The sequence below is a fragment of the Talpa europaea genome, assembly GCF_964194135.1.
Source record: "Talpa europaea genome assembly, chromosome: 2".
NCBI classification, from domain to species: Eukaryota; Metazoa; Chordata; class Mammalia; order Eulipotyphla; family Talpidae; genus Talpa; species Talpa europaea.
This window is the reverse complement of record NC_140068.1, coordinates 64,546,218-64,564,524: the sequence shown is the minus strand read 5'-3', so window position 1 is coordinate 64,564,524 and position 18,307 is coordinate 64,546,218. Positions and strand designations below refer to the sequence as shown.

Here is an 18,307-nt window from a genome sequence, read left to right as displayed (position 1 = left end):
GTCCTGGAGGGGTAAATGCAAGGGTTTATCATTGAATGAGGTGGTGGCAAGACGCAATCCAGAATGTCAAGCAGCGTGGTTCCACTGGCATTATCATCTTTACAAGTGACTTTTCATTCCTTGAACCAAAGCATGTTAGTACTTGGCTCCAGGACACTCATTCCAACCAGAAATTGGAACAAATGTTATTATATTGGGGTGATAGCCAATTTTCTTAATGTAGGTGCTGATTAATGACTTCCCCATATCTCTTCTGGATGTACGGTAGAATCCATTTTGTTTACACAAAATAGAATGTGTAACAATCAAGTTCCTGTTAATTTAAGGTGATATACTTTATCTCTTCAGAAACAAAATATCCTTTTGTTTTAGATGTTCTCAAATATATGTAGTTAAATTTTAATTTTTCTAATTCTATTTATATTTTTTCCTTCTTTACCCTGTTTGGCATACTATGCATTTGCTGAATCAGGATAATCTAGAGATTCTGGTTCACTATGTCTTCAACTCTTTCCTCCCCCCTACACACACACACACACACACACACACACACACACACACACGATAAATTTCCCTTATTTCCCTGTATTTTATTCCTTATTGTTGAATTTTGGAAAAGTACTTCAACTTGAGTTTCCAGTTTACTAACTTATTTTTCACTTTTTTCTTTTATTCAACACATCCACTGAATTCTATTTTAATAACAATGTTTTTCTACTAATATTTCTAAGAGGATCCTTTCCAAAATTGCTTGTTACCACATCATGTTTCCAACATACTATCCTGACTATCTTTTCAGTGTATCCCATTAGTTTTTTCCCCTATACAAGCCATGTAAGTTCATTTGTAGTGTAGATTTTTCTTCCCCATCATGTTCTAGCTTCACAAGTATATTGGGTGGTAATATTGTACTGCAGGATAGAAAAAAAGAGGAAAAATCTAGAATTGCTTTATATTTCTAAAAAAGGATTTGCTTGTATAAGGGAGGAATCAGGGTATAGTCAAGGTATACACTTCTAGACTTATAAAACAATCTGAATTCAATCATTCCCTGTTCCGCCATCCACCTACACTCTCTAGTTCCCTCCTTGCAACTACTTTTTGTCATTAAAACTCCTCCCTACACTCACCCTTACTCTTGAAGAGTAGCTAGTTGAAATGGCCAATTGAAATATGACATTTTCACATATAAGACATTACTCCACAAACTCTAAAAGGATTACCGATGGGTTCTGCAATTTTGTGAAAATTTTGGGAAATTAAGGTATAAAAAATGAAATAACGTGCAACTATAATCTATTAGTGGTTACCAAAAGCAGAGGGTATAGCAAAGGATGGAATTAGACTTTGAAGGTGCTGATTTATAATGATGCAGACCAGAAATTTATAGAATACAAGGTTACTTGAATAAAAAAATCTTAAAAATAAACACTTTTATATTAATTTATACTTCTAGCTTATATACTTCAGTAAGTACCTTGATAATTGTCATTAAAAGGAAAAAAAAATCATTGCAACTCTGAGTTGAAAGTTGGTATCCCATACTTTCTACATTTGTGACTATAAACTAGTAGCCCAGTGGGTATTTTTTCTAAACATTATTCTTTTAACACTGAAAATAAAAATGAGTCCTGCTATAAACATTACTGTTCCACTTGCTCTTTCACATAACATATCATCATTTCTCCAAAACAGGGAATGATCTTTAACTAGTTTCTTTAATAAGCTGCAAAATATAGGTATGTAGATGTTGTAACATTCTTACTATTCTTCCTCCAAAGGACACTAAAATTATTCCAGCTTGTATCAAAGGAGACACCATAAGTACTTGTGTGCAAGTATGAATGCAGGTACGTGCATGCGCACACATACAGACACATATAGGTACAAACATTCATATCCTTACTTTTCTTTCTAAAACACATTCTTCAAAGTAGCACTACGGGATCAAAAGATAAACATATCCTTTGTCTTTTAAAGACATCACCATATTCCATCCATAAAGGTAGTAGCAATGACACATCACAATCATTATATGAGTCTATTTCCCTACTTCCCTGGATCCTGAGCAAAGGATATAGAAAAAGGTATGCTTTCCAGTCACTATGGAAAGAAAGAATTAACCAACAAACCCCTTTCCCAAAATAAAACACTATTTCTGTTTATATTAACAGGAATTCTAGAAGTGAGTTCCTAATGATCCTAAGGTATGATGACCTTAGTAAAGGAAAACATAAAATAGCAAAGGACTACTTCAACACTGTTAAGAAAAGAGAGTCCTGAAAACAAGACTAATTTAGAATGTTTAAGGAAGGCAAATAAAAAAAGGAAGGAGCACCAAGTTGGGTCTAAACCCAGTTAACTTCTTTATTTACACTGTTGCTTAGAAACGGATTGAAAAGTTGTTCCGTATCATTTTCCTCAATTTCAGATATTAAGGCTCTGAGGCTTTCATGCTAAGATGGTTTAAAAAAAAAAAAAAGTGGTAGAAGAATTTTGATTCCTTGACACTCAAGGAGTTAAGTACTTACCTCTCCCAGATTAGGGTATGACTAATTAAAACCCACTGTATCTGTAAGTTTATCCTGATTTAAAAGGACAAACCAATGGGGCACAAATAGACACATTTTACTTCTCTCAATGCAAAAAAGAACCATTATTTATAACAACTATTTATAGCTGACTTGATTACCTATTTTAACAGCTATTTATAGCTGACTTGATTACCTACAATAACAAATACACAACAGCAAAAAAAAAAAAAGCATGACAGAAAAATCATCAAAACATTAAGTGTGGGGGGCCTCCCCGGTGGCGCAGTGGTTGAGCACTGGGTTGCGAAGCTGCCCACAGCCTCTGCAGCGCCGGTTCGATCCCCGGCCACCAGGCGAGGATCCCACATGGCGTGCAGAACTCTCCTGCCACAGGCTGCTCCCCTTAGTGTACTTTGTCAGTCTGCCTGCTCTGCTCCCCGCTCTGGCTCTGGTGAATTCTCTCACCCTCCCGCGCTTCTGACTGCACCCAGTGCTTGTGTAAATAAATAATTAAATCTTTAAAAAAAAAAAATTAAGTGTGTACAACCAATGATGGCGAACTTAAAAAAAGATCTTGCTTAAGTTTACAGTATAATTATTAGTTTTAATGAGCATGTAACAAACTGCATGAGGAAAAGCGCTAGAAAGCAGGAGATAATCAAGAATTAGCTGTTATTTCAGTATTTCAGTAATTAATAGTAAACGTTTTAGTTATAAAAGGGCCTTAAAATAGTCATTATAGAAATATTGAACATTAAAGCAATTATTATTTACCTTTGATACAGTGGGTATTTTACTCTCCTTTGGAAGAGTAAAGTGTTTTCTTTTCTCTTCTGACCTATATGTCTTTATTTCTTCTTCTCCTTTTGCCGTTCTCCATTCTTCCTGCCTACTGAAAGAGAATTAAAAGCCACACATTAATTTAAAAATTGTACAACTGATTTCCTTAAAAAAAAAAAAAAAGGTGTACTACTGATGCTTTCTTTTCAAATGGAAGCATGTGATAACAATACCTCATAAATCCTGAGTTCTGGACATCTGGTTTTAAGTGACTGAAATACTAGAAAATACTAGAAATACTCGAAAAAGACTACCTAATCATGAACTTGTTTCTTGGAAACAGCAAATCAATTATTAGGTTTTGGAAACATGGCTATTCCTAAAGTAACTAGAACTGAAGCATTGGGGAAGAAGGGATTAAAAAAAGAGGGAAGGGAGCACAAGCATTAAGGACTACAGTAGTGGACTATGGGAGATTTGGTGGCGGTGGACTACAGTGTCAATACTTGAGAGGAGAATTAATCCTAAACTTCCAGAATACCAACAAAAATGAAAGCCAATGCTACCACAATTAAAAAATTTAAAAAAAAAAAAGGATTAAATGACTTAAGTACTCCCTACTCCCAAAACCAAAGAAATGTTTCCAAAAATTTGCCAGTTATAGGCTTTATGTTACAATATTCTTATGTGCCACACAGATAGTTGAAATCTTGAACAAAAAAGAAAAATCCACAACAGAACCTTGAGGTTGAACTGTGTAACACACACATTCTCTCGTGAAAGATGGGCTTCATCTAAAGATGGGCTTCTACCAAAAAGAATTCAACTCTATCTAGGCATCAAACTGAAACTGAGTAACAAAAATTTGAGAAACAGTAATTTTAAACTTTAATTTCATTGAATCTGAAGTCATGAAAACAAGAGAATTTTTATTCTTATTTTAATTCCTCACAGCTTTAAAGTTTTTGAATAAGGGTATTTAACATTCAAACTTTAATCTTCACAGTTAAACTTTAATTTCACAGTTGGAAGTTAAAATTTAAACTTGGAGCAGCTCTATAATGTTGACATTTTATAAATGAAGTATTTTAATATAGTCATCTTACTTATAGAATCTCTTATGTGGCCTGTCAAAATTCTGACTGGAAAAAAGAACAAATGAATTTAAATTTCACAAAAAAGAATGGACCTGGATTTAATTTTTGTTTGTTCTTTATTGATTTGTAGTTTTTAAATGAACATTTTTATTGAGGTAATTGTAAATTCGCATAGTTTTAAGAAATAATACATTCCTTGTGTCCTTTATGAAGTTTTCCCCAATGGTAATATCCTGACAAAACCATAGTACAACAATATCACAACCTGGATGTTGACACTGACACAACCCACCAATATTATTTAGAATTCCCCAGTTTTACTTCAACTCATGTGCCCTTTTCAAGTTTATCACATGTGTACCCACGTCAAGATTCAGAACATTTCCATCACCATAAAAATCCCTGTGGGGTCTTTTTCATCTTCATACCAATCTTTCCTCCTCCTCTTCAGCCCTTCTTCTCTCTAGCCCTAGCAATCACTAATCTTTTCTCCATTTCTAATTTTCTCATTTCAAGAATAACCTATAATGGAAGGTTACATCTGAGAATGATTCCTCATTCAGTGTTAATTCCCTCAAAATTCATTCTAGATGTTTTATAAGTAGGTTGATACATTTAATTGCAGATAAATATTCTATGGTGTGGATCTAACAGTTTGTTTAAACAATGACCCAATCAAGGACATGGAGGTTTGTTTTTAGGTTTGGATTCTCACACATAAAGCTAATACATTTTTGTGTACAGGTTATTTTATGAACTTAAGTTTTCATTTGTTTGGGCTAAATCTCCAAATTGTCATAATGGATATTACAATTGCATGTTTAGGTTTTTGATAAAGTGCCAAATTGTTTTACAGTTGCATCATTTCATGTATCATTTTACAATCCCACCAGCAATGCATGACTAATCCAGTTTCTCTATATCCTCTCCAAGCATGTGGAAATGTCACTACGTTTTAGCAATTCTGATAGTTATACAGAGATTATTTCCTTGTGGTTTTAGAAATTCTGAAAGCTATATAGAGATTATTTTCTTCTCTAATGGCTGATGATGTTGAATACCATTTCTGAATACCATTTCATTTGCTTACTTGCCATTTATCCTCTCTGATATAATTAATGCCTGATCAAGTCTTTTGTTCACATTCTGATTGGGTATGTTTACTTTTGAGAGTTTTGCACATTCTTATATACTAGTTATCAATCCTTTGTTGGCTATACAATGGTATTTGATTTTAATTAACATAATGGTTGGACCAATTTAAGAACCTTCTAGGACTAAACTTTAAACTACTGGCCACAAATGGTAGCCTCCAAAAAGATTTTCAAAGGAACAGACCTAAGTGTGGTAATCAAAGCTCTAGGAAGATAGACTATCCTTTGAAGTTATGGCCACAGCCTCATCTGACCACAGGATTAAAGAAAAAGAGATGAAAAAGTGGCTACCTGGAGAACTAGAAATCTTCCCTATACCTAGTGATTCCTTCAATGTACAAGGATCTCTACCACCAATCAGCAACCTACTCCTGGCCTCTTTTCACCTCCTTACTCATTTTTCTCCAGAAGAATTAGAGTGAATTAATTGATATGCACTGGAAAGAAAAAAACAACTTAGCATAACTCAGTCCTATGCCCCAGTATGCAGTGTACACATTCTGCTCTGCATTTTAAAGACACTGCCTCACATGGGGAAAAACTCTTGGTCCAGTGCTACCTGTGTTTGGAGTCCAGTATTAGAAGCACACTTTCATGCATATAAAAGCCACATTTTTCACAGCTATATCAATAAGTAATGTTCTGATTATCATATCTATCTTACTCTTGTTATTTCTCAATTACTTCAGAACGGTTTTTAAAAGATGAGTATTGAGTGCATCATCTTCAAACCTTAACATTGCAATTAAAAAGAAAGAACCCAATTAAAAATTTATTGAGAGTATACTGTTTATTAAGGATATCGGGGTATATCTGTCATCAGATAAAGTTACTGTTCAAATCAGTATGTACTTAATCCTAACATAAATATGAAGTAATGACCAAACATAATGCATGATATGTCTATATACAACATTCATACTTAGAAAATAATTATTTTAATTACATAATTATTATTACCATTTTAGTTTAAGAACTAGGGAATCCTAAAGTCAAATTCATATGATTTTCACACTTTACTTACAGTGTTACAGTTACAGTGTTATATACTGTAACACTTTACTTACAGTGTTACAGTATATAGTGATTATTAGCCAGGGTCACAGTATTAATTGGTCTATTTTCATTACTGAAGAATCAAATGACCTAGACATAAAGTTTGCTCTTAACATGAAACATGATAATAAGATTGTATCAAACCAATACTTCCATATTTACCAATAAATAGAATGTATTTTCACTATGCCTTTGAATGGTATGTGAATAATTAGTAAAATCCATAAACTTAATTATAATTAACTTTATGAAAAGTGTTTTAAGAGACAATTAAAAAAGACAAACTAAGATTTAAATATGCTCCTTGATAAAATCTATTTGGTCAATTCAAATTTATGATTTCCTCCCATTCACATTAACCCATTTCCTTTCATATCATTTACAGAAAAAGACATTCAAGTTTAATTTTTCCTGAGGCATGAATAATTAAAAACATAATATTTCAGATAAATTTGAAAGGAAAGGTAGCATTTAAAAGGTATTTTGAAGATATAATTCAAAGTAAACACAAACAACTGCAGTTAATAAAAATTCATAACTCCCCTTACCTGGCTACACCAGCTGAAAGCTCGGGTACCACCACTCTTCGACTCCAAGCTACAAGATCTCGTTCTGTGGCTATTTCACTTCTTGGTGCATTGCTGTGCATTTGCCGTACACCTTCAATTTGTCCACTACGTCTTAGTCCTACATTTGGTGGTGAATGAACCTCTGAGGTAGAACTTACAGAGCCTAAGTGAAAAAAATTAACAAGTTATATTTAGAAATCTTTTTCCATTAGCTTATACAGAAAAAGCTGTTGCATCTTCCACATGAAACTTCAAAAGGTGGCAAATAATTAAATTACCAAGTCAAGAACTAAATCACAAGTAAAAGTTTACAACATAGCTATACAGATAATAAGCTAATGATTTACAATCCTTGACTATTAAGGCCCAAAACTTAAAATCATTACTTAAAAACAAACATGAATTATTTTCTGTGAAAACTATAGAAGCAGCAAAAAACAGACAAACGGAGGGGAATTCATGGTTCAAATATTTGCTATAACTTTTTTCTTGAAGTTTGGTAATATACTTGAGAATGTGGCTTTGCATATATTTCATAAACTACTGAATAAATTTATTTTTAAAGTTTTCTAAGTTCTACATGTTTACTACAGGAAATATGGAAATAAAAAAACATAGCATTATCCAGTTTGAAACCTTACATGATTAACATTTTCTTAGATCATTATATTCTTCAAAGACATTATTCTGACAACCAAGTATTTTATTTCCTGGATGCCCATAACTGAATTAGTTCTCAACTGTCAAAGTTTAGAATGACTTAAATATTTCACTTAAAAGAATCACTGTTTACCTCTACTTATACGGCTGGTATTACTGATGCCTGCTTCACCAGAACGTCTCAGGTCTTGCTCCTGCTGTAGTCTTTGAATCATGCTGTCTAGTGGGCTGATCTCCTGATTTGCTTGCTGACTTAAAACTTGGTTCAGTCCTAAGTAATAACACATCAAAGCTAAGGTCATTACTTTGTCAACTTCACAAACCATATTAATTAATCACACACTGAGTCCTGAATTAAATATGAATTCTACTTAAATGAAAATGGTGATGGGAGTAAAACTAAAACCATGCTCCTTTCAATATTAAACTATAAAAGTTATTATTAAAAATGTAATACCTAAATTTTACTAAGTTTTTACTATGATTCACTCACTCATATAGTCCTTACAATAACTCAATCAGACTCTTCTGCTCTCCCAATAGGATAAACAACTTTATGCTTTAGAGCGCTGACCACAATATTCCCACTAAAAGTATAAACATGATAAACACTAATATACTTCAAGTATCAACTAAAAGGGCATCTCCATGATATTTCCTTTGTGAATCTTTCTGAACTACCCATGCAGGAATTAGCTGCTGCCCTTCATTTCCTCAAATAATATATACATATGTCAATACTAAGTCTAATATAGAAAGGAAGTCCATTTGTAAGTTACTGAAAAGCTCGAACTTATTTAACTTAATCTTCTATTTCCAAATCCACTACAATGCTAGGCATATAAGTATATTCCATCCTGCTGAATGACTAAAAAATTACATGCACTAGGAGATACATATGAAAGCTTCCCTAATGAGTGAGGTGGAAGTTACAAAGGACATTTTGAAATGTAGCAGTAAGGAAGGTATAAGTGGAAATTGTACGTATCATGCATAAAATGATCATTTTATGAGAGAACCCAATAAAATAAAACTTTTTATTAAACAAGAAAATTTGTAATTGCAAAACTGATTCCTTACAGAATCTCTCCACTATTTTTAGTTAATAAATTAGTGCCATAGTTCTTGTCAAAAAGGGAGGAAAGGAAAGCTTCAGACCTGCCTCAATTGACTTCCACTCTCCAAATGTGTCACTAAAAAGGTCACAATATTTTTCATATCTATTACCTTAAATATAAGCTTTTTAAAAGTAATCATTTCTTAAAACAATCTTAACAATCTTTAATGTGAGGTTATCTAGTCTTATTCTCTCTCAAAGATCACATTACTATTCCCTTCAATAACATTTAAACAATTCTTAACTATGTATTTGCTTATAATTAATTAATTGAACTCACTCCACGAGAGTTAAAATTGTATGTTTACTTCACCACTAAGTATCACAACTTGGGGACAGGGGAGATTTTCAATACATGTTGCCAAGTGAATAAATGAATGAATTGCTCATCTCATACTAAATACCAAGACTTATTTACAGTCACTAGAAGTTATAAAGGTATAGAAACCAAAAGTATTACTTTAAATCTTTATCCTTCGATATGCATTATTCAAAAAGCTTTGTATTAACTATTTTAAAAAGTCATCTTATTTCTCATTTATTGGAACAATTAAAAAGTTTTTCCAAATTAGTAATTTTATAAGATTTCTACAGGAAAAGGAAAATGCATGTATGAAAATTAGCATTTTACCTGAGGAAGTTACTCCCATCTGAGGGATGAGTTGCTCCTCCCTACAATTTTCACGACCAGGAACTAATCTCTGATACCTTGATGGATGAGGGTTACCATCAACATCAACCAGAAAAGGGGGAGGCATGAGATGAGGTGCTTGCTGAGTCTGTTCATCTAACACAAAGTTGTTGGCATCGCGAATAAGGGGCCGATAATCACTATGAAAGAACATCTGATCTGCTATCTGTAAAAAGAAAGTACCCCCCCACGAAAATAAACAGAAAGGCCCAAAAAAGATTGAAAATTTTATCATTATCAGGTTCTAATGGAAGGCAAATATTTTAATAAAATCATAGCATTAAGCAACAATGTAGAAGAATATTCTTTATTTAACTGTAAATAAATCATCTTATACAATAAATTATAAGATTTAAAAAACAGCTGCTTTGAATTTTTTTCTGGATTAAGGAAGAGACTGTATTCAAAATAAACTAACAGTAAAGATGAGCTATATAATTTCAAATTAAATGGTAAAAATCAAGCCCAGGCATAAATCATTCAGTAGAACTTTTATTTTCACAAAGCTATTATGCTTTGTTGTAACTTTTAAATTAGAAAAATGCCAATTATTTGTTTACCATTTTGCAAACTAAAGTCATTGAATGTATTTATTCCTTGAATTAAATTTTAATGAAATCAATTTAAAATTTAAGAAATTCTGTAAGTGTAAAGTAAGCACTATTTATATATTAATATAAATATTAACATGACACAGTTTAAGTGTTCAGCATTTTCTTCAAAATTTTTAAAAAATAAGATGAAATTATTCATGCCTGAAGGTTCTATAACTTTGAAATTTTATGAAGTTGGAATTTCTTAAACTATGAACTATTCAGTTCCTTCTATCGCCTTTTACAACGCTCTACTGCAAATATGCAATTTAAATCTTTAAGTCACTAATAATAGAGAGGGTCTTAATACTTAGAAATATTAGCTACCATCAGAAGGTCATGCATTTTTTTTTTTTTGCCCTTTTTGGCCATACAGCTTTAAGATGCACATTGAAGTCACAAATCTGTACCCCAGATAAAGACACTTTATCTAGATAAATAAAACATTTTATATAATTTTAGAATCCCTATGTGCCTGCCTCTCATCTCCAGTTTATATATCCCAACTTAAGAACTTCAATACAAATCATTCTAGCAAGTAAAGTTACTCCTTCTGAAACACAGAATTTTTACTTAAGATAGTTATTATCTAATGACTACATAAAAAAGAGATTAACTGTTTTCACTCTCCTCTCCAAAATGTAAGTATCCAGACTAAATTTTAACTCTTCAACAAGCATTATGCTGAAAGCATAAATGATTCCCTCTGCCCCCCAAATACAACCCTAAACCACCACGGATTTAAAAATAAGGAGAAAACCTTAAGGAGAAGAACACAACCAAACCATACCTTGTCATATTTACTACTGGAGCCAAAGCCAAAAATTAGAAGATGTCCATGAGAGTCTGTACATGCAAAATGCTGACCATCAGGAGAGCATTTGCAGTCAAATACTGCACCATGACCTTGGCCTTCAATCTGAAAAGTATTTAACCAAAAATCAGAAAGTTGTCACTTAAATATAAAGAACTGGTCACTACTTACTAGTACGTTATGATAAAAGATACAGAGGAGTGCATCCTAACAAAGTCAAGGTTAAATATAACACAGTACAGTAACAAAATTTGCAAATACTCATGAAAAGTGCCAGATCAATAACCTTGGAAAACAAAGTGTTCTCTTTATCCAGAGACCAGACACAATTCAGAAAATAAAACACCACCAATATCCCCCACCCTGAATTCTGCTTCACATCTTTAACCCAGATTTAAAATTTAATTCCGCCTAATACTTCCTCTTACATGAACTTAATCATGTCCCTTCTGCAAAGAATGACAATGTGTAGTAATAGTAGAGATGTTTTGATAACTCCTGGGAGTATAGCAGCCAGAGATCACTGCTCACAAGACACTTTTTTATTCTTTTTGATAACAAATTCCCTTGATGGTCTGACTCATCTTTCAAATGGTGAATTTCAAAGTTAAAGAAAAGGTTTTTTTTACCTGATAATTGTTTTCTGTTTTCCAGTTCCATTAATCCAGAACGAATGGGTTTCTCCCTGCAACCTGTCAATCAAACAGAGGTGGCCAATCACCACTCTGAATTTTTTTGCTCTCAGTGCTTCTTCAGACTATGTTCCAGTTGAAAACTTCTTTAGCAGTGTTCTGAAAGAGGTAAAAATTCTACCCTATCTAAAGCACATCTAGGGGCTGAATTTCAGAAAACAACTAAAATAGGGAGTTAACTCCCTAACAAATAACAACTAAGGAAGATTTTCAACAAATGCGGTTGGATTTCTGGATTAGCAGAATCGGAACACATACACATTATCAGGTAAGAAATACCCCTCTCTGTTCCGGTATCCACTGATCTAGAACAAAATCAGTTTTATTAGTAATATTCCAATACTCCAGAAAATGCTTGAAAAAGAGAGAAGTGGCAATTTTCATTCTCAACCATTAAAAATATGGCAAAGGGATGAATGCACAATTCACCAACTACAGAAGTGAAATTACGATTCACAAGAACAACAGGTGATTTTTAGGAAGGTTTCTATTTTGGTCAAAAGAGAAAATATTCTATCATGAAGGGTTCTGTATAAGAAGTTACATATAATACCACAAAATGGGATTGCCTAAAAAAGAAACCTAGTTTTTCCTTTCGCTTATTGGAAAGAAGGAATGAGCATGCTAGTCTATTAATGCAGTTTTGAATGGTGAAAATGGAAAAGAAATAAGAATAATTTTCCTTAAAATTTAATCATATGAAAGAAACTTGGTGAACTTATCTAATGTCTAGCATGCTTAAAACATTTATCACAAAGGCAAGAAAATGAATAATGAATAATAATGAAATATTATTTCTAGGTTAAAGAATGCTGGAAGATAGGAGGGCAAAGGAATAGAACTGATTCGAAATCTACGTTAAAAATCTTCATAAACAAGAAGGAATAAAATGCTCCAGATTAACCTGGGGTACTAGCAGCTATAAAGCTTAGTATTTGCCAAAAATTGAAAGACAAGTAGAAACATCAACATTCAAGCTCCTATTTTTCAGTGTTTTCTAGGCAAATAGAAAAGTCACACAAACTGTTATAAAAAAGTAACCACATGAACAAAGTTTACCTAAAAACACAATTTCACACCAAAAACTCGTATAAGAATTGAAATTGTCTTGGCCATGTATTGTTAAGTTTTAGTCATCATAGTTCACTCAAATTTTCACCGAAGATGAGAGTAAACAAAAAAAGTAAAATAATAATCTACTCTAATAAAATAAATGCTTCCTGTTATAAATCTAAGCTTACAATTATAAGTATATAGCTAAACAGAAGAGGGGATCTGCAAGAAGTCTGAATCAGCAATGCAAAAGAATATTTGATAGATATTCATAAGTATGGTATTCTTCATGTGATGTTTAGGCAATCTTGCTCTACATTTCTTTTTGGGGGATGAGGAAAGTATAGACTAATTAATCTTATTTTCATGCCATGTACTAATGTTGTCACATTTGAAGTGGTAAAAGAGTTCTTTAAAGAATACAGGGGAGATGGAACATAAAAAGCTCTAAAAAACCAAAACAAACAAGAAAACCCTAACCCTTCTGAAGAGCACTGTTTCCTATGTAATACATGATATTGTGAATATGGCAGGAGAGTGCCAAGAAAATTGGTACCATCTGTGTAACTCCCAACTGATTTTTACATGGAGAAAACAAAAGTATATTTCAGTAACGTTAAAAAAAAAAAGAGTACATTATTTGGTTTAACCATTATTCATTAAAGAAAGCATTGAGAGAATCTGCTTTATTCATGAACATCAATTAGAAAAGTTACATAACCTTATTAATTAAACCTCTAAGTATGTTTTTAGAAATGACTCTTCAAGCAATAGTCACTAACTACAGAATGCAACTAGGTTTTCCGACTAATAAAAGTAGAAAAATATTTCACTTTCATATAAATTAGGCATTATTATCATTTAAGCTGTGATAAAATAAGCCAATCTAAAAGAAAAATATGTACTTTCAGTGAAAAGGACTTCATTTGCTTAAACTATGGTGAATGTATTTATGAGTAAGAATTCTAAAAAGGCAAATTTAATAATGAAGTCACTACTTGAACAGACACATGTAACTAAAAAATAGTAAGGTTTATCTTCAAAAACCAAAAGGAAGAATAATATCCTCTTTATCCATATTAAAGTTACATAAAATTAAATGTTCTGTTTAAGAAAATCTAATACCGCACAATATAACATACACTAGTACTTATTGCATGCATGCTGTAAATTATAGAACAAAGAAATAATAAGATATTGTCAAAAAATGAATCTTAATCTATTCTAATATAAAGAATATGCTTGCTAATCATTATTTAGGGCATATGTAAAGCAAGATCACAAAATAAAACTCACATACATTTTGTGAGATAGAAAATCCATGAAATGTTCTTTACTGATAAGTCCCAAAATTTCAAGAATAGCAGTTAAGAGAAACTAAAAAAAAATATTCAGTGATTAGTATCAAGTTATTTTGCTCTGCTTTTCAAAGCAAAAGATGATAAGATCAGAAAGTTAAAATAATAATGACTCTCGTAGGAAATTCTCATACTGACTAAAGAATTCTAAAAAAGTCTTAAAATGTACAATAGTATTTAGACGAGAGCTTTAACTTGAAAAAATTAAGTGTGATAATTTCAATTAAAAGCTCTTATAATAAAATTGTTATATTTAAGCATATTGGTACCTTTTTCCAAGGGAGAACACATGTTGTTAATACATTTTCCAATTATCCTCGAATAATTAAAGACAGAGTAAGGCCAAAGACCCCAAAGACCTCTCCTCCAAAAATAGGCAAATCACCTAATATTTCTGTGACATGACAAGAGGCAAAATACAATAAACCTAGAGTCCTACCAAGTTCTGAAAACATGACATCTGATATTTAGTAAACCTGTCTGGAAGAACTGGGTAAATCTATAAATAAGGGGCACTCACTGCACTAGAATACCCCTATAATTATAACCATTTAGAAGAAGAAAATTATAACCATTTGGAGGAAGATACATAGAGTTGAATGATTAGTATGTACTCCTACCGGAAGTCAATCCAAATTAAAAAATATGAGCTATATTAGGTAGAATCATCCTTTAAGGAATTATTTCAAGACTGACCAGGGTCATTTTTTTCTCTCACTCATCTTAAAAAATATACCACTGAGTAGAAGAGAGCACCTTACCTAGAAAATACTCCAAAATTTTTAATTATGAATCTTTTAAAATAGCTTAGTAATTTTGTGATATACTCATATTACAACAATAAAGCAGCTATGAACATGAATTTATGCTAAAAATTACTCTTCGAAAGTCTTTCCTTAAGATAGGATAAATCTTTAAAATTTATCAACTTGAAAAAAGAATTAAGAAGGTACAGTTGATAGATACAATTTAAATACACTTGGTCATCTCTGAATCATTACTTAGAGCTATAGTGTTAAGAATCTTAAAGGGAGGCTAATCATACTTCAATAGTCCAGATGTCATCAAACTAAGATATCATTACTGCATGTTTCCCTTAATATTGAAAATTCCTTAAAACTTTATTCATTAAAAGGAGTTACTATTCAATAATGGTAATATAACATGTGAATTAAATACAGCTATTTAAAATAAGTGGTGCCGAGATAAATGCATTTATATAGAAGGGGAAACTTCTGTAACTGGCTTGGAAAATCAGTAGATATATAAATGATTTTGATGAATCAAAGACTGATTTTCACCAAGAGAAAAATACATTACCAAAATAAATAGCATCTTCAAATTTAACAGTATTCATTTACCCATAGTCATTTCTGTGAGGACAGCAACACTATTAATAATTTCCTCCTTTAAATATAGTCTCCTCCTTTGGTCTCTCTCAAGTATTAGTGTGGTGTTTTCCCAACACACTCTCTAGAGATTGTGATCCCTTCCCCATAATAAATATATAAAACAATACATAAAAACAAATTTCAAGTTTCCGTTCACATCCTTCATCTTTCCATTATCATCACTGATATCAGTCACTTAGATTCAATACCCAATACTTTTTCCAAAGCTTCATATCACACTCCAACCCCATACCCTTTCAGTAACAAAACATGAAGGTCTATTATTTTTACCTCTCACAAAGATCTTACTACATATCTCTATTAATTTTTCATAATTTAGTGAAAATAGTTCTCTCCCTACCTAGCTAACCTGAAATATTACTACTTGAAACCAAACTGTTTTACTCTTGTGTTTCTAAAATAAAAAGTATTTTAATAAAACCCCCATGATGCATTCTGTATGCTTCCGTGATAATTGGGAAGTCAATAATTGGAAGTCAATGACAATCCACTTCCATTTATGCTATTCACATTATCATTCACCTTTCAAAATCTATTTCAGACAAGATTTCTAAATTATTCTAAGTATATTTCTTACTTGGTTATTTATAAACTTATTTGTAAAATTGTCTTTGTTACTGTCTCAATCATTTACTTTTCAAGGCATCGTTCCAATTTTTTTGTTCAACACCTTCCCTGACCATCTACCCATCTGAATTCCCTACACATATTTAGACATAGTAATTATTTTATCTCACATGTCATGCTACCATTAGAAACTATTTATCAGAACTGATCTTTTCAGCTTTATTATCAGGACTTATCTTTCTCAACTTAACTTCAAGCTGGGTAATAACGAGGACCATGTCTGACTATTGCTTATGGTGCCTATATTTTGCACTTACACACAAAACAAGCACTCACGTTTTGCTAATCAAAATATTTTCACCTGTGAATTCACATTCTGCATAATTTTACATATTTTACCTTTTTAACTATCAAATCTCAAATACCCTTGTGATAGCAACTCATAGGGCATATAAATAATTACTACATAAAAACAATACCTAATAAGCTGTGACAAACTAGAAGAGACAAAAATCACATTCATGGCAATACATTTTAAGATATGTATTTAACATCAGGATCTAGATAAAAAAAGAGACAAAGTCTTAAGAACCCCAGAAACCTGAAAGAAAGTGACAGTATCGGAAGTAGATAACCAGAAGACTGAAAGTAACTCCTTAACCAGAGAAATTGAAACAAGGACCAAAGTATCAAAGAATCCTTTTGACACAGAGTGTAGATATGTCATCTTGTTAGATGATAATGAGAGATGCACAGAAAGAAGGTGAGAGAGATCTTGAAATATTGATTCACAAAAAAACACAGTACAAGATACAAATATTTTGAGTTTCTTCCTTCCTTTCCTGTATACATGCAACTACAACTGTCTAAAACTAAAATAGAAGTCACACTGAGAACATGTTAATGTCAAAAGTATGTATGTACAAAAATTCTGAGTGGTGGATTGGCAGCCTCTGCTCATTTGGAACGTTGCAAGGAGAAATGTATTGTTCTGGATTAGTGGACACTGGAACATTTTTAAAAAATCTCTTAAGTAAAAGAAAGGTTAAGAGAACAATTATAAAAATAATGAAGATTTAATTAAATAAATAAAATTCGTCATTTGGAATACCCACAAAACAACAAAAGTAAAGCAAAAATCAAATTCAGTGAAACAGCCTTTTAGCAAGAGACATATTATACTACTCAATTAAAATCAAAACCAGTCAGGAGGCAACAAACTACAGCTCTGAATAATATGACAGAAATAGAAAGATATGGAGCAAGAGAGAGTCATCAACACAGGTAGATTAACAGATATAAAAAGAGCAAGAAAGATAGAGCAAAAAATGTCAGAGACCTGAGAAAAGCTTCATTTAAATTTGTATTACAATATTTTAATAGGGAAAAAGCTATAAAAAACACTGTATCAGTAATTTTTATGGTTATTTTAAACTTTTAAACTTCCCTCCCTCTTTCAGGGAATGGGACTGTCACAAAAGCGCTCAAATTAGTTTGCATACATTTTCAAGTTATTTCTGGGAATAATTTATTTGGCTTTGAGAACTAAATTGGAATTTAGAGCTTTGAAACTATAATTTAGGGCAATTCTAGTCAAAACAAAGCTATACTAATGTTTACTTCCCACTACTGCCAAAGACAAAATGTGTGTTCGCTAAATGAAACCTGAATAGTTTGGCATATTCTTAATATACACTATCTGCGCAAATAAAATATCCAAATATCTGCCACTTATGCCCCAAAAAACTCAAGATATGTAAGGACTGTTCATCTGAAACATGAAAACTGACAGTTCTTGGAAGATTGTAGATAAGTAAACCCTAAAGCTAGATAAAGCTGTTTTATGTTCATAATCATTTCTACAATAGTTACCCTATGTCTTTTCCTCTGGTTCATTTTTAGAAAAAAAGTTGAAGGTTATATACCTATATATTATGCTGTTGCAACCAATGCTTTTAAAAGTTTAATTTAAAATTTTATTTTTAGTTAAAGAGAAAACAATGAGGATTGGGATGGGAAGTTGTAAGGAACAAACATTGTTTACATATTTCACACCTTGTGATACATTATCTCACTTGTCATACCCAATCCCCAATTGCTTTTATCTTTCAGATCCTCTATTAAGAGGGAAATTAGCAGGAAAAAATTTAAAAATAAAAA

At 32.0% G+C, this 18,307-nt stretch overlaps 1 protein-coding gene across 1 annotated transcript in view; it reads right to left on the bottom strand.

Moving 5' to 3' along the window:
• Positions 1-18,307, bottom strand: part of PHIP (PHIP subunit of CUL4-Ring ligase complex) — a gene marked incomplete at both ends in the record, with an annotated part of 112,828 nt that overhangs the window by 44,919 nt on the left and 49,602 nt on the right. The window contains 5 exons of the mRNA XM_084228648.1: positions 3,309-3,426; positions 7,170-7,353; positions 7,984-8,121; positions 9,599-9,824; positions 11,042-11,170. Of these exons, the coding sequence (XP_084084774.1) occupies positions 3,309-3,426; positions 7,170-7,353; positions 7,984-8,121; positions 9,599-9,824; positions 11,042-11,170 (795 nt within the window). The remainder of the gene's footprint in view (positions 1-3,308; positions 3,427-7,169; positions 7,354-7,983; positions 8,122-9,598; positions 9,825-11,041; positions 11,171-18,307) is intronic.